General features: G+C 38.8%; 1 protein-coding gene across 2 annotated transcripts; it reads left to right on the top strand.

Moving 5' to 3' along the window:
* Nucleotides 1-652: 652 nt before the first annotated feature.
* LOC117293433 (E3 ubiquitin-protein ligase SH3RF1-like) lies at nt 653-24,617 on the top strand (the record flags this gene model as incomplete). 2 transcript variants are annotated; one of them, XM_033775763.1, is given in 10 exon segments in its annotated part: nt 653-714; nt 1,701-1,947; nt 5,285-5,380; nt 9,706-9,848; nt 12,187-12,550; nt 13,081-13,211; nt 13,767-13,934; nt 14,274-15,207; nt 18,459-18,808; nt 20,106-24,617. In XM_033775763.1, coding segments are annotated over 10 exon segments (2,664 nt in total), but the record flags the coding sequence as incomplete, so codon positions are not given.
* Nucleotides 24,618-25,972: the final 1,355 nt, after the last annotated feature.

The following is a 25,972-nucleotide window of genomic DNA, read 5'->3' as shown; positions in this document are numbered from 1 at the left end:
GAAACAACTATCCCTTGTCTTGGAAATTTTAAGTAACACTTTCTCCTCCCTGACTATTTTGGCTGGAAACTTGTGCGAAAAAATATTTTAAAAAAATCAGCCGGTCGTACTTGATGAATTTTCATTAAAGGCACTGGACACTTTTGGTAATTGTCAAATACAAGTCTTCTCACTTGGTGTATCTCAACATATACATAAAATAACAAACTGAAAATTTAAACTCAATTGATTGTTGAAGTTACGAGAGAATAATGGAAGAAAAAACACCCAAGTGTGTGCTTTCAGATGCTTGAATTCAAGACCTCAAAATCTAACTCTGAGGTCTTAAAATCAAATTCAAATATTTTAGTGGAAAATTACTTCTTTCTCGAAAACTATGTTTCTTCAGAGGGAGCCGTTTCTCACAATGTTTTATACTATCAACAGCTCTCATTTGCTAGTTACCAATTAAGTTTTTATGCTAACAATTATTTTTAGTAATTTCCAATAGTGTCCACTGCCTTTTAACCCAACCCACCCAACCCACCAAAGGACTGCACCAGTGGCCAAATTATGCTTTTTATCGGATCGTCAATCAGAGTCCAATAATTTGGCTACTTCTATACCCTCCAGTAGTTTTTAATGTTGGTATTTTTGTTTTGTTTTCTTGCAGAATTCTATACAGAACCAACCTTGTGCTATGGCCCTGTATAAATATGAAGCACAAGAGCATGGGTGAGTCCACCTGTTACAGCGTACTTCTTTTTTATGTCAATCAACATAATATACAAAAGCAATTTTTATATTATTTTAAGGGGCGTTGCAAAAGTTGGGCATGTCCCACTCCCAAGTGCGAAAGAATGTTCCTGTCTGTAAGCATTTAATAATAATAAAAAAAATAGTGCTCTTACATGAGATCAGAGTGCTGTACAATACAATACACCTGTAACAACAAACTTTTGCAATATTAAACAAGGAAGAATAATCTGTGATTGAATTGGAAAGCACAATCTGAGATTCGTTTCATGCAGAAACATTTCTTAGATTGAAATGTTTCAAATCCCTCTCTCTCTCTAAAACCACATAATTGCCAAAGGTATACCCTTTGGTTTACCAGAATTGTTTGGCGAAAAAGAAATAGAGATGTCAATAAAACAGCTGCACTTGCTATCAAGAGTAATGCAGCAATTGTTCAATAAAAAATTATTTGCTCTTTTCAATTAAATCGTATTATACCTTTTGTAGATTATTTATTTGGAAGCCATGACATGAACTCAATATGAATGAAGATGTATGTAATATACATTTAGATGTTTCAGCTTCATTGGTCGTCACGTTTTTGAGAAAAGAATGAACAAATCACAAAACAATGTTTTTATGGAGAGTCTCGAACATGCTAAAGTAATAATTGTCCCTATGAGGCGACAATTGTCCCTATGAGGCGACAATTGTCCCTATGAGGCGACAATTGTCCCTATGAGGCGACAATTATTTTATTGGAATTATTTTACTGATTTTTCAAATATAACAGCACCACACCATGTCTACCATCATTACCCAACCCCTTTAGGCAGGTTACCGCAATTGTTTGGTGAAAATGAAATAGAGCCATCAATAGATAAGGTCCAGATGCTAATGCTATCAAGAGTTATTCAACAAATGTTCACAAAAATAATGTGCGCAAGTCATTTACACTTTTTTATTACGTTTTTCTTTGCCAGGGACCTGTCTTTCAACAAGTCTGACATCATCCTACTCCACAAGCGGATTGATGATAACTGGTACCAAGGGGTAGTCATGAGTACAGCTGAGCAGTTACTCATGGGTAACGCAGAGCAGATTGGATTCTTCCCAGCAAGCTATGTACAGGTGCTAACCCCACTGCCTCCTGACCCACCTCAGTGCAAGGCCCTCTATGACTTTGAGGTCAACGAGAGAGAGGAAAAGGACTGCCTTACGTTTACAAAGGTGATTCTCAACTAGCCTTAGCCCTCGTAAATTAAGGGAATCAGTGTGTGGTGAAGAGGTTTTTAAACTAGTGGTTTAAACCCGCCGAGGCCTGGTTCTTGAAAATTTGGCTTGTTTGGTTAAAATTCAAAGTAATGAATAAGGTTATGGCGTCAACATGTATATTCCTTATGCTAGTTCAGGGGCCACACATAGGCTAACTATGTTTAAATGCTTCTGGTAGTGGTTATATCATCCGTTTAAACACCCCTACGTGATGTCCTCTCAACCAATCAAAATGGAGAAACTGTCCCAGGTATCTATGAATAGTATTTGATATTGTTATATTTCAGGGCTTAAATTTGGGGAACGAATCTACAATGGCTGATTTAAGCAGCTTACAACCCCCTTTCAGACAGGTGCGCCAGAGTTGCGGTGAACCAAATAGGTTGGGAGCGACTCTAGGTTGACTCAAATAAATTTTGGTTTCATACAGGCGAACTTAACATACATTGACTCGGTCTTATGACAAGATTAACGTCTGAAATCAAGGCGCTCCAGAGTGGTTTAGAACGTCTGCAACAATCGATCTTTCTTCTTCTAGCGCGTACAGTCGCTCTTAACTGTTTCAGACGTCAAACTCTTCATTATGCTTAATTTAGAACTTTGTGTGGCGCGACTCTGGAGCGCCTGTCTGAATTAGGGTTGTTTACATCTGAGGAAGTTGAGAAAGTTAAAGGAATGGTCTAAAAATATGCCCGATGAACAGGGATAACAATATTTAAGGGTCGTGATCTATCTACTATGCGCTACATAAGAACAAACTATTATTTTTTTAATACTGCAGTATAAATGGAGTTTTTTCTCTAGCGGTTTCTGCCTGTTCACACGTACTCATATTATGGGAGATTAGTGATCATTGTAATGATTATGATAACAGTTCATTGGCGCTATGGAAATACATCCCAGCTGGTCTAGATTTGTCCTCATCTCCCCCCCCCCCCCACCTACTCGGCAGCCAATCCCATCTTCCTGTCAGTGTCAGACACAAGCTTACCAATGATTCCCATCCCTATGATACGTGTGGCCTTGCCATCCGGACGCCATCTGGCTCCCATGAAATAAGAATCAGCGGGGTTGACTGGCGCCCATGACGGTTGAAACCAGGGGCCTTCTCTTTTCAGTCCGTCACGCTTGGCCTGCTTTAGACCGCAACATCCAACCACATTTTTTGGCGATGATATGGACTTGAAGTAACAGCAGTTAATCTAATGAGTAAATGATTGAAAGATTTTAAAAATACCTCGTATTCCGACACTCCTTATATGTTGATAAATGCACGTCATTATCTTCAGGCCTGGTAGTTCGTTCTTAGATATTAGGTTTGCGGTAACACCAAGTGTGTATGCCTATCTACTTGCTAGGTAGACTATGTTCTTTTGAGTTCGTTCTTGTCAGAGCATGGCAGTTTCTCCTCAATAGTATACACCAATCCGGGCGCGCAAGTGTTGAGTACCGCGCACCATTTGCTGCGGTGTCTTCAGTGCCTAGATTATGCATAAAAAGACACCGCAGTTGTTAATTTTTCAATAGAGGGCGCTACCAATTTTGTTTTGTCGGATTGATCTATAGGGCGCATCTTCATGTATGAGGGCAACATTTGCTGGAATTTGTAATTAAATATCATAACTTCAGGCCTTGAACTTCGTCTTGGAAGGGGCACACAAAAACAATTTCCTCTTGTAAGGGGCACTTCCAAAGGAAAATGTAAATTTGGATTGGAACTTGAAGTGTAATTTGAAGCGTGGAATTTCCTCTTGTGAATTTAAAAATTGAGACCTTTTTTGCCCTTTAAAATGAGGGTCAATGAGAGTGCCCTTGTTGTGAACTTAGCATAGAAACACATGAACCTACAAACATGCACTAATTCATTATCCTTGCACTGCAAAACACGGTGCTTTATTTCGGACGCTTCTTGCGCTCAACCAGGTTCTTCGTTGAGTTAATTACAAGTCAATATTCCACGGCCTGTCAAACCTTGTCACACTTGTTTACTATTTGAGAGTCCTTTAGGGACTACGGCTTTTAATGTGATTACCATTGGTAATGCAGTTAATGGACCGTCACGGCTGGGGTAGTGTACCGTTTTGTGGTTACATGTTCATGTAACGCTCGTAATTTATGTTCCATGTGAGTGGATTGGGGAACATTTTTATTGAAAGCACTATGAGCGGAAATAATCTAATTTTCTTTGTGACCGACAAAAGAATACCGCCCAGTCTGTTTTCTATATATATGTATCTTTGTAAGTGCATTCGATAACCATTCATTGAAATTTGCAGACGCTTGTGAACTGCATACATTGAAGCCCGTAAGGAAAGTGCATGTTTTCGAAATAACTGACAAAGCCTAAGCCAATTAGCCTAAGCCGTGGGGAAAAAAACCTGTCCTGCACTCTGAATTCCAAATGTGTGTTAAAAAAGTCTACCTATAGATGGTCAGAGTTGCAACATAAACATAATAGAGCTCTTGCTTTGACGTCATACTCAGCTACTGTCTGTCAAATTGCATGTAAAGATAAGGTGTGCATTGCCTGAATCCACACTGCACAGGGAATCCTCCTCCCAAAATGGCACTACCGTCATGAGTGATGACATCTTTTGACGTCAACACGGCCCAAGCAATGTCATGGCTCTGCTTACCGCTAAACTCCATGCTTACCATCACCGTTCTCCAGTTACTGGGGCCGATTTTACAAAGCAATAAAATTCATCGCAAGACAAATTTTTGCTTTAGTAAGTGTCGATTCTGTGGTAATCGGTAATCAGAGCCATGAAATTGTGTCTGGTCAATAGCAGAAACCTTTGTAGGCTGGTTTCACCATGATCCGATGCCATTAGACATTAGACAATAGGAGATATATTAATTATTTATTCAGTGAACCAGTTATTGCAACTCATTACACATGGCTCTTGATGAATTAAGGTGGTTGGGTTAGCGATAGCGTAGTGGTATCTTTCCTCAACTTACACGTCTTTGACCCTGGCTCGAATTCCATGCATTGGGTATTCAGTCCCTGCTTGATTGCTTGGGTTTCCTCCCCCTGGAATAGTTCTCTGGGGTTTTCCTCCCGCATCTAAAACTGAAACTTCTTTCTTTGTCTTCTTCTTTGTCTTCTTCTTTGTCTTCTTCTTTGTCTTCTTCTTTGTCTTCTTCTTTGTCTTCTTCTTTGTTTTTCTACTAGTCCTTGGCTTCACAACCAGAATTATCAAGATGTCAAAAAAATGAATTTTTAAGTAATGAACTAAAACTACAGCGACATTTATTTTTCTTTGATTCCGTTTTCTTTTGTCCTTAGGATGAGGTGCTGAATGTGATCCGACGAGTGGATGAGAACTGGGTGGAGGGCAAGAAAGGAGACAAGATTGGCATCTTTCCTCTCTCCTTTGTCGAGGTAAATTAAACCCTTAAATATTACTGCCTATTTCTGGACACAATTACCCATACCTCATTATGACTCAGTATTGGCATCATCTATCTATCTACATGCACCTACAGGAGAGAATATAATCTTTTTCAGATTTGACTTTAGTCTGATTTGAGCCTGCAACTTCAAAAAAGGTGTCAACAATCATACACAAGTGGATATACCAGACTGTACAGATTTGACTATTAGCTCAGTTGGTAATCTGCAGCGCTGGCATGTTATCTGGAATTCAAACATGTAGGTTAAATTCCACTCTCGTAAATTTTACTTTGTTGAACCCCAAATTATTTTTAATTTACCTAGTTTTTTACTTGTTTTAAAAATAAAACAACAAAATTAACATTTTACCAAGATTTTCATTCGAACCTCAGTTCACATAGACAACATAGTCAATAATTCAGCACTTGGATCAGTCATGAGACTTTTCAGTTGATCCGCTGATTTCCTCATTTCAGGTCTCTCAACTGTGTCATTGGAAATTGAAAAACACAGTACAAGGTTTTGCTTTGATAGCCAGACACTATCCCTTTCTTTAAATATTCATGATAAGCGTCTGTACGCATGCATGTTTTATGAACGATGTCCTAATTATTTTTATGGTAAGATCAAAAACCCAGACTGTAGGCCCTACAGTTTTGACTACCAGTACCAGTACAAAAAAAAAAACTACATAAAATTTATTTTTACACCAATTTTATTCAGTATTTTTTCTTGTTATTACAATGTTCATCCAAGGCCACAGCGATAGCATGCAGGTTTTTTATATTATTTACCTTTCATTGTGGACTCTTTTGTTCCGAGTCGCTGCACTTCTCGTCTCTTATGTAGTTTGTTTTGATGGTCCACTTAATATGAAAAAGCCAAGTATAGATCAAAAGACGTGTACACAGCCGAACAATCAACGAAAGGACAAGTTTATGATCGGGTTTTGTGCGGAGTCGATAAAATGTTTGGATAATGGTTGGCATTGTTACTGAGTGGTAACACCTGGAAGTCTTGCTCTTCAGTTTTTATTTTGGGATTCAAGGAAAGCAGCAGTATTGGAAATACAGGCTCTAGTGGGAGCGGTAGCAGTGATTCAAGCGGGGTATAGTGTGAGGAAGAGACCACGGGCAAATGCCTAGAGCTAGCAGTTTGTAAATTGTCGGGACAAGTTCATGAAAAGCTCCCCTGATTGAAGCACCAGGTTTTCTGTAAGGGTTTTGGTACATTTTGTACGGCAAACAACACAAACGTCCATAGATTTACATTAAACTTACATGGTTTGAAAGGTTCCCTTCAAATTCAACTTGCTGAGGTGGTGTAGTTTTTGAGAAATGCGTCATAATAATTTATAATAATTTATTGAGCTTATATTGCATTCTCTCCAGGACCAGCCTGCTCGAGAGCGCACAACAAAAACACAATTCCAGTAAGAAAATTAAAATAATGAAAGTTAATCCATCCGAAAGCAATAAAATGCATAAATTACAGCAAAAATCCATGAAAAGTTATAGCAAATAAAAATCAGTAAAAATTACATCAAACATACAAAACAGACTGAAAATACCATACAGAAGCAAATTACACATAGAACATAAAAACAATTTCACAAATAAAGTCTGTCAGCGAGACGAAAATTACTTAAGTATGTACAATAGAATTTGTGACTCCCCTGAAAACGTTGCTCTGTGATTTGTCAATGCCAGCATGCATTCGTCGTCGACAGTGTGCCGATGGCTGCCCAGTGGAATGTTTATACTTAATAATTTGGTGAATTTCTCCCAGAACAATCAATTAGATACAAAAGGTTTTTTTAAAATATGGCAAATGTTTGTATCAAGAAAAAATGATGCAAAATATCTCAAATTGGATCGCAAATTTGCAACCCACTTTTTTAAATTTGCAAAGCAAATCATCCACAAATTGCATCGCAAACTGCAATACTGGCGAAATCATTCGCCGCTTTAAAATTTAAATAAGTCAAAAAGCCGACAGACAGGTTAAGATACTTACTAGTCCTGCTGGCTAGTTTTTAAGAAAATTAAACCAGGTTTTCGCTTTTACATCCAGAAAGTTTTACCTGTAGAAAAAAAACCTATGAAGTAATGGAAGCAGTTTAGGGAAGTTAATTTCCACGCGAAGTGCACTTTTTCTACTACACTTCTCAGTGATTATATGGACTCACAAAGCCTGTTTTTCAATCAGTGAAACTCTTGTGGAATCAAGCCCCCCCCCCCCTTAAAAAAAAGAGTTTAATATTGCACTTTCAGATCATGCCACAGACAACAAAGGATGTTCTGTTAGCCAATAATTTCCACTTGATTGATTGCATCTGCTGTTGTATTTTGCAATGTATTTTTTTTTTCCATTGATGTGGTTCACCTTCAGACGGGAGCGAACGTGACTTTTGCTCAGCCTGAGTGTCATTGTAAACATTGGATGATGTAAAAAAGGCGTGTTCCTGAACATGGACATGAGCCTCTGAGACAAAGGTCCTTGATATAGATCAAGAGGAGGACTCCCCCCTACTCACACACCCCCATTCATAAAATGATACAACTGAGTCATTGTCAATGTACATGTACACAGTCAATGGTTGTGAAGATCATTATCATCACACGACAATGCTTCTTGCTAAAGGCTACAATTTCTTTTGAATATTGGTTTAAAGGCAGTGGACACTATTGGTAATTACTCAAAATAATTATTATCATAAAACCTTACTTGGTAACGAGTAATGGGGAGAGGTTGGTAGTACAAAACATTGTGAGAAACAGCTCCCTCTGAAGTGACGTGGTTTTCGAGAAAGAGGTAATTTTCCACGATTTGATTTCGAGACCTCAAGTTTAGAATTTGAGGTCTCGAAATCAAGCATCTGCGAGCACACAACTTCGTGTGACAAGGTTTTTTTTTTCTTTCATTAATATCTCGCAACTCCGACGACCAATCAAGCTCAAATTTTCACAGGTTTGTTATTTTATGCATATATGTTGAGATACACCAAGTGAGAAGACTGTTCTTTGACAATTACCAATAGTGTCCAGTGTCTTTAAAGGGACTATATAAGCCTTTGGTTTTTGGAACAGTGATTGTTTTGATTGTACGTAGTACATGTAGTATGCACTACATAAATGTAGATGTTAACAATAAAAATAACATGTGAAAATTTCACTTCCAAAGGTTGCTTTGGAATTCCTGAGCGGTTATGTCCACTCTGGAAGAATAATTCCTAAAAGGAATAAACAATCTTCTCATATTCCAGATTTGGGGGCATAAAAACTTCTATCTTTTTACACAACCACATCACTTAAAAGTGCAAGAAGATGGTAAGAAATTTATACCTTACCCAAATTACAGGTCACTGGTGAGGTAGTGGTCACAAAGGCCAGATTGATATTGAGAAATTACTTGCAGATTTCTGAGGTCGGAGGAAATTTCGTTCCAGGAGTAAAAACATGTTTTCCTAAACATTTAAAACTGTTTAGCGTCTGACCATGAAGGCACATTATACTTAATTGCTAAACTGAATGTAAGAGCCGGCTCTACTTTGTCAATTCAACAAATGACCTTTCCAAAAGGTCATTGCTCATTTTCAGAAATGAAATTGAATTTTCTGGTTGATTAAATTCAACTCCATTTTTACATATGTTTACAAGGACTTATGTAAGTGACTTCAGCCAGGGTGTGGACAGGTGTTGTCTAGATGCTAACTTCAACTCTTGTTGTCTGTAAACTGTCTTGTGTGATCTTCTCACTTTGTGTTAACCAGGCAGGGCAGGACTCAGATCTTCCACAGACAAAGTTCTTCTTACAATTTCTTCAAGTTCCAAATCCCTCGGCGATAGGTCTTTTTTAATAGCTGGCGCCTTTTCTTTGGAACACTACTTCCATCAACATCAGGAACTAAAGGCAACATAAATTTTTATATGAATAAAGTAGTTGACATTGAAACAAAATGAGAGCTTGTGACAAGGATGCCTTTTTTTTTTTTTGAAACCCCAATTGCCAATCATGCACAAATTTGTGCGACGATAGCATAGGTTTAATGATAACATGAACATCAGTTGGGCATAATTCTTTGTTGTTTACAAGTAAGTGAGAAAATAGAGTCAGCTGTTGCAAACAACTTACCAACCAAATATACAAAAAACAAAAGTTAATGGACTGACATTTGGACCCTAGCAGAGTCCTTCTCAAAGGACTCTATTGAAGGCTCTATTGAAGGCTAAATGTTTACAAGTAACCGGAAATAATAAGAAAGCCAACATTATTCTCAATAGTTGATTTTACGGTTTTTTTTCACCCAACAGCTGAATGGTACAGCCAAGAATCTAGTGGATGCCCATGCAGGCATTGATAGAAGCTCCGGACCATCCCAACAGTCACAGGGGAGTGGAGATGCAAGCAGCGGTAGCCCTGACCAAGCTGGTTCCTCAGGTCCAGAGGGTAGTAGGTAAGTGTCGGGCAGACAGCAAACTCCATTAGCCTGTTAGCCTTTTTTTAGGTATGGAGGATGCTATATTATTGCACTGTGTAGTTTGAGTGTCCTGCAGCTGATTTCATGAAATCCTAGGATTAATCTTGAGTTAGGATAAGTAACTCGTCCTTACTAAGGATGGGTTCAATGCGTCCTACCGTCTATGGTTACGGAATTTAACTCGCCCTAAGTCCTAAGATTAATCCTAAAGATAGGAAGAGTTTTGTGAAATCTGCGACATGGCTCTGCCCACAGTGGTCGGTGCCTGAAAACCCGCCTGGGCACTCAGGATTCCCCAATCACCTCTAGAACAATTTCCTCTGTTCCGGCACGCCACAAATTTTATCAAAATTGTTAAATTACACTTGCTATTTCCTTTCAAAGATTTTCAACGAAATGTCAAATTGGGTATTTAACCGCAAAAATTGTATTATAAGCCATTAATTTTTGAGCACTTCTTTGATTTGAGTCGTTTTTATATGATCTACCATAACTGATCCATTTAACAATGGTTTCAAGGGAAACATTTTTCCACCACTTCAAAAATCCTTTGAACCCCGAGTGTCTACAGACAGATTTTCCAAAACCTAATAGTGTCACAGTGCTGTGTCCACCATACCTCAAAACGGCTTGTTGATAGGAAACTCAAAATATATTTGGTTTGCGGTAACACCATGTGTGTATCTACTCGCTAGGTAGAGTTTGATCTGAAGAGAACATTCTACTCGCTTAGAATAAATAGCAAGATAGTTGTCTAAAGAACGAACTCTACCTGGGAAGTAGATACACACATGCTGTTACCACAAACCAAATATATACTTCACCATGCAATGCCTCAAATCATGGATAGGAACATCCTTGGGAAATGGGCCATGTGATTAATCACATTATTCTGGTTAAAAATAAATTGATAGGAATCAGATGTGTCATATGATTCACAATGTTTTTTCTCTTTTTATATTATATTTGTTCATTGATGACTCACTGTTTTTGGATTTGCCAGGAATATTAATGGGGCCATTCCCTCCTCAAGCCTTGGTCCTTGGCCTTTGTCCCCGTTCATAAAAACCTCAAAATGTGGGCATGCAATTTTATACTCTCAACACCATACAACTCTTTGGTTTAATATGTTTTTTTTTTTTGACAGCTTCATTTATCACTTGAAGATAACTAGGAGCTTCATTTGTTGTCAATAATTGGTGTTGTGTTGTAACCAACAGAATCAAACAAAACAGTTTCTTATTTGTTCAGGAGATTGTAAATACTTTGTCAAATTAAGGAGACTGACATTGTAATATACATACAATAGCTCAGTTGGTAGAGCACTGGCCTGTAGGGCACAGGTTTTCAACCCTAGTTATTTTTAATTTTTAAATTGATATAACAAGATTTTGGACAGAAAGTTAAAAATTGTATGGCCATATATAATGATTTTTGGGGTTGAACAAAGAATTGACTAGAGTGGGATTCGAACCAACGACCCCCCGAACAAAGATATTGACAAAATAGGGACACCGCCAATATAGGGCTAGATAGCTCAGTTGGTAGAGCGCCGGCACGTTAATCCGGAGATCGTTGGTTCGAATCCCACTCTAGTCAATTCTTTGTTCAACCCCAAAAATCATTTCAAAATTTACCCAGTCAGTTTCCCTTGTGGTTTATATTGATGCCATATATAATCATACAATAAACTTTTTTAAAAGATGGAAGTTTTTTTTCCAATGGCGATGTACCAATATCCATTTTCATGAAACTGTTTATCAGAATATAAAGCTTAGCAAGTTTGTCTGATTAGCAAATTAAGCAGATTAACAGTCACACAAAAAATACTTGACTTGGAATGCTTGTTAAAGGTAACTTCTTTACTCTGAAGAGCTAAGCAAACTTGTGTAAGAATGTCACAAATGCAGATTGTCACTTTAAAGGGTCTATGTAATTTTTGTAGGACAAAAAACACAACGTCCACAGATTTACACTAAAATTACTCAGTTTGAAGATAATGACAGTAGAAAGCTTCCCTGAAAATACTACGTGCTGAGGTGCTGTAGCTTTTGGGAAATAAGTAAAACAATGTAATGAAAATAATTTTCGTCTCATGAGACAAAAATTATTTTAATCATTTACAAACAAATTGTCATGACATTGTTTTACTCATTTCTCAAAAACTACAGCACCTCAGTAAGTAAGATTTGAAGGGAAGCTTTCCACTATCATTATCTTCAAACACTTAAAGTTTAATGTAAATCTATGGACATTTTGAAAAAGTATCAAAATCCTTTAACTAAACAATTCTTATACAATGTTCATATTTCAGTAAAAACAAGGCCAAGAGACATTCTTTCCCGTACCTACTAAACAAGAATAAAGATGCCCCGCCCACAACCAGCACCACGACAGCTAGCACCAGCAACAGCAGCAGCAGCAGCAGCAGCAATAACAACAGCAATAGGCATTCCATGGAGATCAGCTCTCCCGTCCTGCTGCGTTCCAGTAACCCCACAGCAGCGAATCTCATCGATAGTAAAGCGCCTTCATCGTCGACCCAAGCTGCAGCTGGTCCTGCAGCAGTTTCTACGAATGGAGGTGCAGCGCCCACTGCGTCAACCACGACGGCGACGGCCGGTGCATCGGGTGTCAACTACAAGAAGAAACCTGCACCTTTGACTGGTATTACGCAGGTATGTGCTTTCAACGCTTTGTTGTGACTAGTTGTGCACAGTGTTAAATGATCAATTACAAAGGTTCAATCTTGAATCTCATTTTTATTGATCAGGACGATTTTTTATTTCCATTTTTGTATTCCTTTTTTATAAGCTTGGCAACAATAATGAACAACTACAATAGTGTGTGATGAGCCTAGTTACTGGTTTAATGGGGTTTCCTAATTCGACTATTTAAATGCGTGACGCGTACTCACTTGATGTTATGTGATCAGTCTTACATCATGTAGTGTGTCAGCTCTTTTTTTAAGCATCCACTCACAGGCCTTGCTTGGTTCACCACTAATATCTCAGATCAATCTTGAAAATTCAAAAAATAGTTAGTTGCTTGTCGTTCGACCCTGTGTTGTTCAATTAAACATCAGGCCATTTAAAAATTTGTGCTATACCATAGGTCCTTTTGGTTAATAAGTAGTTTTTGCAACAGCTAATTCTGTTTTATCATTTATCTTGAAAGTGTTAAATCTGTTCAATATTTGTCTCCTTAGAACCCAGCGATCACGTCTCGAGGTCCTAATTCGCCCAGTCTAGCAGCGTCACCAACGGTCACCCCGGCTGGCAATGTGGAATTCAGATTTGGTGGTGAAGCGCCGGCCTCTCCCAAACCCAAAGTAGAAGTGTAAGTTCACAGATCCGCTGAGGCAACCTTTGGAATCCTGGGGGTTCAAATGAAATGAATTTCATAAACATCCCTTGAAATTGTTTGTTTTGGGATTTAATTGGGGAATTTAGGCCTATAAGTTTTGTTTTCTTGTAGTGCTTTTCATTTTGCTGTTCAGCGCTTTGAGGAATGCCAATTCATATTGCGCTATATAAATACGGTTTTATTATTATTGTTTAATATCATGATAGAACACGGTCTGCTATGTTGTAGAACCAAATTGTTTAGTCTACAAGCTGTGTAAACCGTATGCTCCGCTGGTTGTCAGGCCTTGAAATTACATTTGCATTTTCCTCGTAGATGTGCCCCTTACTAGGTTTTGGTTGGGTTTCGAAAATGCAGGCAAATTGCTGTGTTTTTTTTTTTTAAATCACTGCTCGCTAATTACATACAACACACCGTAGTTCTTTTTGTGTGTGAACAACTCTTACTATGTAATGAAAACAATCAAATGGTATAAAAAAAAAGGGTATATTTTTCTTTTAATACTCTGCTCCGTGTAATCTCTCTCAGTTGTGTGGCCATGTATTCCTACAAGCCCACCAAGGGAGATGAGTTGGAGCTCAAGAAAGGTGACTTCTACACGGTGACTGAGAGGTGCAAGGATGGCTGGTACAAAGGGATGTCAGTCAAGACCGGAGACATGGGGGTGTTCCCTGGAAACTACATGCAGTCATACAGGTAAGGTAGCCTCTAAGAAACCTGTCTCCCTTAGTAATGGTCCACTTTTAAAATAAGGGAATAAAAGGATAGCTAAGAGTTCTTAAACGGCCGTTTAAAACCGGTTGGGTCATGTGAGAGGGCCTTTATCGCACTGCAACAACCCTGCAAGGTTTTAAACGGCAGTTGAGAACGAGTCACTACTCTTTTGTTCCCATTTTATAAATGCCTTTTTGGTTAAAAGGCGTAATAAAGTAAGAAACTCTGTAAAACTTATCTGTTTCTCTACAATCCATGTAGAACATTAAACCTATTGCGGTTTAGTAATTTCTTTTTGTTAAAACAATTCTTTTGCTATAGGCATGAAAGATCGGCGAGGAAAACTCCAACCACAGTCAGCAGTACATCTGAAGGTCGTACTAGCAACACATCCTCAGACTCCCCAAGGCAATCTACGTCTGCCCCTACCTCATCAAGCAGTCAGGGTATGAGACCAAGGTTACCTAGCGATGCTGCATCCCGTGCCAACTCCCACAGGGTACCTAGTGACACCCCGGCCAGCCCGTCGCCCCTCCAGGCGATGAGACCCCGCGTGCTCAGTGACGCTGGCTCCCGCATGTCATCTCAACGGATAGCAGCGGATCTTTCAACAGCTAGCTCAACGCCAGTGAGCCTGAGCTCGGCAACAACTCAAACATCCAGTTCAAGAACTTGTGCAAATGCGTCCCGAGCTACGGGGCAATCTGCTCAACCCAAGTCGCCGTCCCCGATACAGACGGACAGGAGAACCGGTTCACAAATTCCAGACGGACAGAAAACTGTTGCGCAGTTGCAAAGTGAGAGGGCGGCCCAACAGTCGCAGTTCCGGCCGCCTCCGCCAAACCAATCGGTACGCCCAGGTGTTTCTGCGATGGGGCAGACCAGACCTACCGGACACTCCGAGAGAACAACAAGGGGTAGCCCTCCTACTGTGGGGACACAAACTGCTGCTGTGACAGCAAGGACAAACACTGGGCAGTCCCAGCCCCCTAGTAGACATTTACAAGGACCAAGTCCACCCTTGAGTGTTAGACAACGAGTGCCCGCTGGACAAGTGGTATCAGGTTCTCCACCCACTCACAATGGTGTAGTGCAACGAGTGCGGAGTCCAAGCTCACCCCAGCAGGATAGTGCTGTTGCTAGTGATGCGGAGCGCGTTGTGAAACCCAGGGGATCACCTGTGATGGGACAAGGGTCTCCAAGAGGCGCGGTGGCTACGCCCAGTGCTACCCCGCCGCTGTCCACGCCTCCTCAGGTAGAGCATCACATGAGTGCCAAATCAAAACGTTATTCCGCCACAGAGGCTCGGCTGCAGCAAGCGCCCAAGCCCCGGCGGCACAGCGAGAGCGACAACGACCCAGTGCGATCACGCAGGACACTGCTTGCCAAAACAAACTCCCACCAGCACCCGCCTCAATGCAACCCTCAAATGCACCCTCTTGCTCCTGGCCCCGCTGCCCAGCAGCAGTCAGGCAAAGCTCTCTCCACCACAGCACAGCCACACCCGAACGGCAAGCAAACCACACCGTCTTCCTCAGGCCAACAACAGACCAAACCAAATAGTCCTAGTGTGCACAGAGTATTTGACCTTTCACCTTTTTCAACCCCACCTAATTCCACTGCTCCTGATTGTAGTGCGCCCTCGCTTGGCAATCCTGGTAAAATTGACAAGGTAAGGGGGGCTTGCAGCTTGTGCTGAAGGGCATTGTACAGCATTGGTTTTATGAAAGGTTCATTCCATCCTTTAGCTTCCAGATATATTCACATAAACTGAAATAGAGAAAATAAACTTAGGAAATGGTATCATAAGGGAGTGTCTCAAAAGTCGGGGCACTTTCTAGGCACAAAGGAATGTTTTTGTAAGCGCACACCCGCAATCCAGTGGACCACCAGATTAGTCTGCTGGTTAGCGACTGTGTGCCAAACTGACATGTGAACATACATGTTGGCGTTTTGAATGTTTCAATAGAACCCTTTTGCGATCCGACAGTCCGGTCCGTGTCCGACCGCATGGAATACTTAACCAATCCAATTGGAATGTTCCAAACCAGTGCTGTACTGTATCCTAACATTGCTTTATTAGATCTTTTCTTTTGCAATTCATTTAAATATTTTTTGTTGATTGAAAATGATGCACCCTTTATGATTTAAAATCTTTCAATGCAGAAAGGTTTTCACCTCATCGCCACAGCATTGTGTTTTTGTTTTGACCACCCTATGGACCGTATGCATTGACCTCATGCCTCCATCTTGGAGGTTGAACAATGGGCATCTATGTATGCGTCTATTGGCCTCCAGCTGAGGGCTATAGTTGACTATAGTTTGATTGAGTTACATGTAGCATGGAACTCTGTCTAGTCGACGATAGTTAGACTACACTAGTCAACTATTTGGAACCAGCCTACTGGGCATGCATGAGTTGCCCAGTTGTCATGGGGTGACTAGCGCATTGGCACTTAAAGACACTGAACACTAATGGTAACTGTCAAAGACCAGTCTTCCCACTTGGTGTTTCTCAACATTTATGCATAAAATAGCAAACCTGTGAAAATTTGAGCTCAACTGGTCGTCAAAGTTGCGAGAGAATAATGTAAGAAAAAATGCCGTTGTTGATTTCGAGGCCTCAAAATTAATTTCTGAGGTCTCGAAATTGAATTCAAATATTTTATTGAGAAATTACTTCTTTCTCAAAAACTACGTTACTGCAGAGGGAGCCGTTTCTCACAATGTTTTATACTTTCAACAAATCTCCATTACTCGTTGCCACGTAAGGTTTTATGCTAATAATTATTTTGAGTATTTACCAATAGTGTCAAGTGCCTTTAACCTTCTGTGCACATGTGACTATAACCACTATTTATCCATTGGTCCTTGCATGAACTTAACCCATGATGTGCATAAGGACCATTCAGGCCCGGTTCATACTTCCTGCGAATGATGTCACCAATTTGCCACTAATAATTCACATCAGTTGAAATGTGCTGAACTTCTGCAAAACATAAGCAGCAAAAACAGCCATGTGACGTCGAAATTTGCCTCGCATTCGCAGGAAGTATATACCGTGGTATAAGTTGTAGTCTGTAGTGTAAATCTTGGCTGTTTGCATCAATGCTTTTTTCTTGAGTGTTTGAAAGTCATTTAGTTGTTTCATCAGAAGAAGACACTTTTTCAAATAATTTTTTCTTCTGATTTTTGGCAAGTTATTTTCTGCATGAAACCTGCTGTTTTATTTTGGCTGAATTGATCTTAGCATTTCATCTGTGTCAAATTGCATGAAAGTCCATGCCTGATTCTTCATGCAATAGAAGCAAGCAGTTGAACCCTTACACCTGGTCATTGCCTTGGTGTCCCCATGAAATGTCAATTTCCCTCCTTGAGGTGCCCTGTTACAAGTGCAAAGTATCAGGCCTTGCGGTCAGGTTCCCTGTGCACACAATGATCGCATTACATGTAGACATCCAGCCCCAATGCTTATTTCTATTAAAGACACTGGACACTTTTGGTAAAATGCAAAAAATAACAAACCTGTGAAAATTTGAGCTCGATTGGTCGACAGAGTTGCGAGATAACTATGAAAGAAAAAAACACCCTTGTCACACAAAGTTGTGTGCTTTCAGATGCTTTGTTTCGTGACCTCAAATTCTAAACTTGAGGTCTCAAAAACAAATTAGTGGAAAATTACATCTTTCTCAAAAACTACGTCACTTCTAAGGGAGCCGTTTCTCACAATGTTTTATACCATCAACCTCTCCCCATTACTCGTTACCAAGTAAGGTTTTATGCTGATAATTATTTTTAGTGATTACCAATAGTGTCCACTACCTTTAAGGTAAACAGACTAGACATTGTCTTTGTCCCTCCAAACCCCAACCCCCCTAGTCATAGTTTAGTAATGCTGATTTTTGTTGTGGCGAAAACAGAACAGACGGTTGTAGTTTAAAGTCAAAATTCATCTTTTTGCCGAGCAGGCCCCAATTTCATAGACCTGCTAAGCACAAAAATTTACTCGCCAAGAAACAGCTTCCTTGATACAAACAGGATTACCAACAAAATTTCCATTTGATTTTGCATATTGCTCGTTACTGGTATTCAGCTGTTGTTTGCTTACCTGAAAGTCATGTGGAAATTTGGTTGGAAATCCTGTTTTTATGAAGGCAAAAATTTCATGCTAAGCAAATTTTTGTGCTTAAGCAGCTCTATGAAATTGGGCCCATGTAGTTTCTATGGTATTTTAGCTGGTAACCAGTCCTCCGAGGGACACTGGGTGGCAGCAGACTTACCATGTAAATCCAATGTTCTTGGAAATGTGCGCATGCTCAGAACATGATACACAATAGAAATTTACCTGATAAGTCAACTGCCACCTAGCGTTCCAAGAACTTAGACACTCTTCTAAGAGGTGAAGTTACCAACACATGAAAGAAAGATGTGTAAAATTAATCAGATATTGTGCTTTATCAGCTTCATCCAATCACCCCCTTAAATCCACTCCCCTTCTTACTACAGAAAGAGAAAAAGGACCGCAAAGTCTCCAAGAAGCGCCCTCAAGGTAGTCCTGAAGACGGCGCCCCCATTCCCCTGACACGGGGCAGTTCCCTCCCTGATGGACAAGGGGTGATGAATCCCGCTGAGCCAGGCCGTTACTGCCCTAGCCCAGGCCTGACGGTACCCAGTACCCAACCACCCGGTACCCAACCACCCAGTACCCAACCACCCAGTACCCAATCACAGGGTGAGGGTAGTGGGGAAGAGACCCCACCGGTAGTGGTTGCTGCTGGGGTTAGTGATGGTGCTAGCGGAGTAACGGAGAGAAAGGATAAACCACCTAAGACAACTCCTCCACTTGTCAGAGAAAGGTAAAACCATTGTATCATTTCTTGTTTCAATCATTTTAAGTCACTGGACACTTTTGGTATTAAAGGCAGTGGACACTATTGGTAATTGTCAAAGACCAGTCTTCTCACTTGGTGTATCTAAACATATGCATAAAATAACAAACCTGTGAAAATTTGAGCTCAATAGGAGACTTTCCAACGCTAGGCGGCAGCAGACATACCGGGTAAATTTCCATTGTTTACGTAGTTGTGAACATGCGCATAATTCTGAGAACAATGGATTTACCCGGTAAGTCTGCTGCCCTCTATCGTCCCAGAAAGTCTCCCATTGGTCGTCGAGGTTGCGAGATATGAATGAAATACGAAGTTGCGTGCTTTCAGATGCTTGATTTCAAGACCTCAAATTCTAAACTTGAGGTCTCGAAATCAAATTCGTGGAAAATTACTTCTTTCTCAAAAACTACGTCACTTCAGAGGGAGCCGTTTCTCTCGATGTTTTTTACTATCAACTTCTCCCCATTACTCGTTACCAAGTAAGGTTTCATGCTAATAGTTATTTTGAGTAATTACCAATAGTGTCCACTGCCTTTAACTCAAAATAATTGATAGTATAAAAACTTACTTGGTTACGAGCATTGGAGAACTGATGATAGTATAAGAGAAAGAGGTAATTTCTCACTCAAGTATTAAAAGACTTCAGCTGAAGCCTTTTTAGCCTTTTTTTTCATTATTCTCCAATGCCTATAAAAACACTCACTGGATCTATTTGGTAATTGTCAAATACCAGTATTCTCACTTAGTGTTTTCCAACAAATGCTAAAAGAAAAATAAATCTGAAAAAACTTTTGCTGAATTGTTAATCGAAGTATCAACAAATAATGAAAGAAAAAAACCTTGTTGCACACAATTGCGTGCTTTGAGATAAAGTCTTTCTCAGATTCAAATATGTTAGTGAGAAATTACTTTGTTCCAAAACTAGGTTACTTCAGAGGGGGTCGTTTGACATAATGTTTTACGCTATTGTGCTAATATATATTTTGAGTAATTACCTTAACTTGAAAGTATACACTTTGGTAATCACTCTTAAAATCAATTAATAACACGTTACTTGGTTAGCAGTACAGTAGCTTTTGATAGTATGCAGCATTTTGAGAATTATTTCACTGCATGTGGAGTGGTTATGGACAAAACAAAATTTGAATCTGAAAAACATTTCTGACAGTAGCGTCTTAGATTTGACTATTTCTGACAGTAGCGTCTTAGATTGTGTATTCCAATTAAATAGTAAGTAATCTGATCTACCTCTATAATATCTCAGGTACCGTGTCGTCGTGCCGTACCCTCCCACCAGCGAAGCCGAGCTGGAACTCAAGGTCGGTGAGACTGTCTTTGTTCACAACAAGCGTGAGGATGGATGGTTCAAGGGCACACAGCAAAGGACGGGTAAAACTGGTCTGTTCCCGGGCATCTTTGTGGAAAGTTTCTAGGCATCTAGGCGTCATCCCGGCAGCTTCAAGGAAACTTTCCAGGCGTCAACCCGGCAGCTTTTTTAAACTTTCTAGGCGTCACCCTGGTAGCTTCATGGAGAGTTTCTAGGCGTCAACTTGGCAGCTTCTTGCAGAGTTTCTACGTGTCACCCTGGGAGTTTCGTGAAAAGTTTCTAGGCGTTGACCCGCCACTTTTGGGGAGAGTTTCTAGGCATCAACTTGGCAGCTTCGAGCAGAGTTTCTAGGCGTCACCCCCAAAAGAAACTCACAATTACGGTAAGGGGAAGATATGTTTTTATTTATTCCCCATGTATCGCCATGTATCGCCATGTATCATCATGGTTCACCTTTTTATTACTTGGTCAAATTTCATAGAGCTACTTGAGCAGAAATTAATGCTTACAATTTTCTGCTTAGCAGAAATGAGCAGGATACCAGTCACAAATGTTACTTGTGGCGTGGTATTTTGCCTGGTAACCTTATTCTGATTTAAGCATAATTTGTCGTGCTTATTCTACTTGTTTGCGCATAAGCAGCTCTATGAAACCGTGCCCTCGTCATTATTATAACTGCTTCCAGAAAGCATGAACAGAATTGCTGGCTTTCATGTTAAAAACTCGAACAACTTTCCCTCACTAATTTGCCATTTGAGACCTTTGAAACTGTACCCCTCTGCACACAAAACTTGATGCTTGGAAAGTTTTGGATCTGTTAGTTCCTTCAAGAATTTGTTATATTTACCGTAGTGACGTATTCACTTTAACTCTGTTAAAATTGTGGCATTCGTTGTTAAAAGTGCGACTTCAAATCAAAAACCTGATCTTGAATCTTACTTTATAAAAACTTATGAAGATTTCAGGGATTTCTTTTAACGATTGAGTCCCCTTAATCTGATCAGAGCACTGTATCCAAAGAGATTATAAATTTATTAGACAAGCTTGTCGAAAATCTAGAAAAACAAAGGAAGCTTTCTTTAAAGCAAAACTGATGTGAATTTAATTTTGTAAATCCCTGTAAAAAAAAAAAAAAAAATGGTGGTGGGAAAAACAATTTGATGACCCAACGATCATCTACTATGAGTTTATAACAAATCATGTAGTTGAAGAAATCAAACTCTAATATAGAAATAGTAGCGCGATTTGTAACACCAGCTAATATATTTTTTATTGTAACGGCTGGTCATTTCTGAATAACAATTTAACAGTATTATTACTATAAATAATGTACGTATGTTCTTATAATTGCATCATACAAATTGTCTAATAGCTTTAAATGCTAAAAAAAAATGAACTATTTATGAACAAAAAGTAATTAAAGTAAAAACAGTACATCCGATGTGTAAGATGATATAAAGATAAGATTTAATTATAAATTCAAGTCATTTTTGAAATTATCACTTCGAAAGTAACAATTGCTTTGAAAATCTACATTTCATCGACGATAATCCACGAATTTGATGCCCTTTTAGCAGAATGTAAAGTTGAGTAACTTTTGCTTTGGCTGGAAGGTATTCATACTGTAAACAGTAAATCCTTTTGTTTTTATCTTAAATTTTCTCTTATTCAGCCTTTCATAATGATCTGGTATTGATTTGAAATTATAAGCAAACATTGCAAGTGCAAATGGGGAACCCACACAGTCGAGTAGGGACTGCAAACCCAATCCACATAGTGAATGAACCTTGGTGAGATTCGAACCGAGGTCCCAGTGGTGGAAGGTGAGGCAAGACACCACTACGCCAACCTGACCATCATTTTGAACCGTGATCAGAAACTATGATAAAAACAACCTATTATGGTGAAGATTTATCGTACCGGTGTTATACCAAAATACAATGCACAACCAGGTCTGATACATGTTTCCATTGGACAGCAAAAGTCAACACACCTGTTCAATTATTTGCAGGCGTTTTTTTTCTTCTACATATTTACATTTTTTTTTTTCTTCATTTCAAGAACGAAAGTCATGGCAGTCTGAGTTAAAGACACTTTCTTTTTCTGGCGGCTCCCAAAATGCAACTCCTCTTATCTTTAAATACGTGATAATATGACAAGTTTTGGGTTAGCTAGTCACCATTTCAAAATTAATCTGACAGTGGATTACACAAAGAGCTAAGATGTAATTGGCTAATCGTCATCAGCATTAGTGCTTTGTGAAATCAAAACTAAAATCTGAGTACTTATTAATTTATGGAAATCAAACCAAGATGAACAATAACTCTGTTTGTTAAGCCAAACCTAGTCTTTCATTCACTAAGCTTTTTGAGTTATTTAAGTTATTAGGTTATTCTAAAGTACAACCTACATGTATTCATGTTAATTCATGTCAAGTCAAGGTGTTGTTTTTAAAGTGTGTACCTTAAGCCCTCGCTTCAAAGACTATGTAGTGATATCAATTTGCTCTCCTTGCTCTAGTGCTTGTCTAACCCTGTTGGTAACGACCCCTGATTTGTCAAAAATTCATTACGTTAAGACGCTATCAATACATGTATCTGTATTGGTCCCTTGCACCAATGTCATCCAAGGCTTCGGGAGCCAATTTTCAAAATTGCTATTTTTCATGTTTTCAGAGAGTCGTAGCCTTGCGAGATGGAAGCATTAAGTGCCAATTTGAATTTATAGAACCAGTGTGTTCTTCAAGTTTGTTATTAATCCAAGGTCCATAGCAGTGCCCTGAGCTGTAAATGGTAAATTACTACTCTCTTTTTAGAAATCGCAAATAACAAGTCCAGAGACAATCACTGCGGTCAAGGCATACACAAGCTCAGAGCTCACTTCCCGATTTTTATTTGGTCACAACTTAGAACTTTCACAAAGGTCACGCAGTTTGTTGTAACCAATACAAATGTGTACTAAATAACGATAGAACCAATTTATAATAGACAGAACATTGACACAGGACACTGCTAGGATTAAACAGAGGTGTGTTAAAAAAGAAGATGTGGTTAATTTGTTACGCTTTGGAAAGTTACTGAATGTGGCAATAAGCTAAGCAGGTTAAGTTGATGCGTGTAGCAATCAACTTTTGCCTTACTATTTTGCTTAGCCAAAGTATGGTGTTCATAGAAAGTGCTCTTAATAATCCATTTTGAGGTATAGTGGACAGAATACTATGGCACTATTTGGTTGGGGTTTTGTCTGTATCTGAACCCAACCTAATGCGCTGCGTTCTGGCGTAGTGGCGCTTTACAAAATGCCTTATACATGTATGTATGTATGTATGTATGTCAATTATGTAGACACCCAAACCAAACAGTGCGTGGTGTCCACCATACCTCAAAAAGGCTAATAGCTTTTGAATATGAAGAAACACACCCTTCCCATGAAATGTTAACTGCACATAGCGCATGCGCACTCAATTTTTGAAATGCAAAAAGGGAGAACATGGTGCTGTTTTGTATGCGGCTAATAACGGCGTTACGCAGACGCTAGTGCGCGTCAGCTGAGTGTACATCTCTATGGCGTTTGCCAACCAATAGGGACTGCTGCACGCATGCGTGAGTGTAATCAGCATACTCCATGGGAAGGTTCTATTGGTTTGTGAAAGAATAGGAAGTGTTCATATTATTGTTACTTCTTTTTCTTTGCAGTCTTAACCAGACTGTTGCTTCCAATTACTTGACACTATTACCAGACTACATGGGAACTATTTTTATATTGTCTTGTACTTTGTTAATGATTTGCTTAAGGGCTTCTCTATTCTCAATGCAAAGGTAAATGCAAAGGAAAATGAACTTTTAAACTACAGCTATCATTTTAAACCATAATATTGCACATTATTTTTCTGCCAAACTTTTAAACAAGCAGTACTTGTGTCTTATAATTTTTTTTATTTGAATCCCAATTTGAAACAAAATGCTGGGCTCACCCCTTTTGATTTTGTTTAAATTGTTGTACTTCATTTTTTAAAAAGCAGGGCTTGCCCCTTAAAAATTCCTAAATCGCATTCACATTCGCAGGAGGGTTTATTACTGCTAAAAATTTACAATTTGAACAATGATTTTTCATCACAATGAGAGGCTGAAATATTTTATAATGAATTTATTTGTTGCTTTCAGTTGGATATTATGAGAAGGGGGATACAAACACTCCCGAAGGTAAATCTTTCATACAACAACAGATGTATTTATTAATTTCCTGTGAAGTTAGACAAGTAACGGCACAAAGTAGAGTCCTTATAGGCTATTTCACAGTGCGGCCATTTTGATATTGTCATCAACACGGCTGTAACTTTTGTGTCTTAGCAAATGAATAGCTCATTTTTGTTAATCATAGTTAAACCAACCTCTTGTACTTTACTTTTGGCAAGAAAAGTGTCGCTAATAATATGTATAATATATATTATATAGACTTTATACTTTTTAATCCAATGTATAGACGGAAGTATACCAAGCCTACTCAGTGAAAATGCACCTCAACTAGTTTCCACTTTGGAATGTTTTAAAGGCAAAAAGTACAAAATTGCAAAGTATACAAGGCTATATATAGCCTTGTACACATTTTCATGCAAAAAGTACGCGTTTTCATGCAAATATTTCATGCAAAAATTGCTAAGTACGCAAGGCTATATAGTCTTGTCATCGCTTTCATGCAAAAATTGCAACGTATACACATTTTCAAGCAAAAATTGCCAAGTACACAAGGCTATAGCTTTGTACACATTTTCATACAAAAATTGCAAAGTATACAAGGCTATAGTCTTGTACACATTTTCAAGCAAAAATTGCAGCTTGTACACATTTTCAAGCAAAAATTGAAACAAGTACACAAGGCTATAGTCTTGTACACATTTTCATGCAAAAATTGCAGCTTGTACACATTTTCAAGCAAAAATTGAAACAAGTACACAAGGCTATAGCTTTGTACACATTTTCATACAAAAATTGCAAAGTATACAAGGCTATAGTCTTGTACACATTTTCAAGCAAAAATTGCAGCTTGTACACATTTTCAAGCAAAAATTGAAACAAGTACACAAGGCTATAGTCTTGTACACATTTTCATGCAAAAATTGCAGCTTGTACACATTTTCAAGCAAAAATTGAAACAAGTACACAAGGCTATAGCTTTGTACACATTTTCATGCAAAAATTGCAAAGTATACAAGGCTATAGCCTTGTACACATTTTCATGCAAAAATTGCAAAGTATACAAGGCTATAGTCTTGTCAACATTTTCATGCAAAAATTGCAAAGTACACAAGGCTATAGTCTTGTCAACGTTTTCATGCAAAAATTGCAAAGTATACAAGGCTATAGTCTTGTCAACGTTTTCATGCAAATTTTAAGCAAAAATTGCAAAGTATACAAGGCTATAGCCTTGTACACATTTTTAAGCAAAAATTGCAAAGTATACAAGGCTATAGTCTTGTCAACATTTTCATGCAAAAATTGCAAAGTACACAAGGCTATAGTCTTGTCAACGTTTTCATGCAAAAATTGCAAAGTATACAAGGCTATAGTCTTGTCAACGTTTTCATGCAAATTTTAAGCAAAAATTGCAAAGTATACAAGGCTATAGCCTTGTACACATTTTTAAGCAAAAATTGCAAAGTATACAAGGCTATAGCCTTGTACACATTTCCATGCAAAAAGTACACATTTTCATGCAAAAATTGCAAAGTACACAAGGCTATAGTCTTGTCAACGTTTTCATGCAAAAATTGTAAATATAGCCTTGTACACATTTTCATGCAAAAA

Source organism: Asterias rubens, chromosome 8 (assembly GCF_902459465.1).
Source record: "Asterias rubens chromosome 8, eAstRub1.3, whole genome shotgun sequence".
NCBI classification, from domain to species: domain Eukaryota; kingdom Metazoa; phylum Echinodermata; class Asteroidea; order Forcipulatida; family Asteriidae; genus Asterias; species Asterias rubens.
Note: the sequence above shows the minus strand (reverse complement) of the source record. Positions and strands in the feature narration are given on the sequence as shown.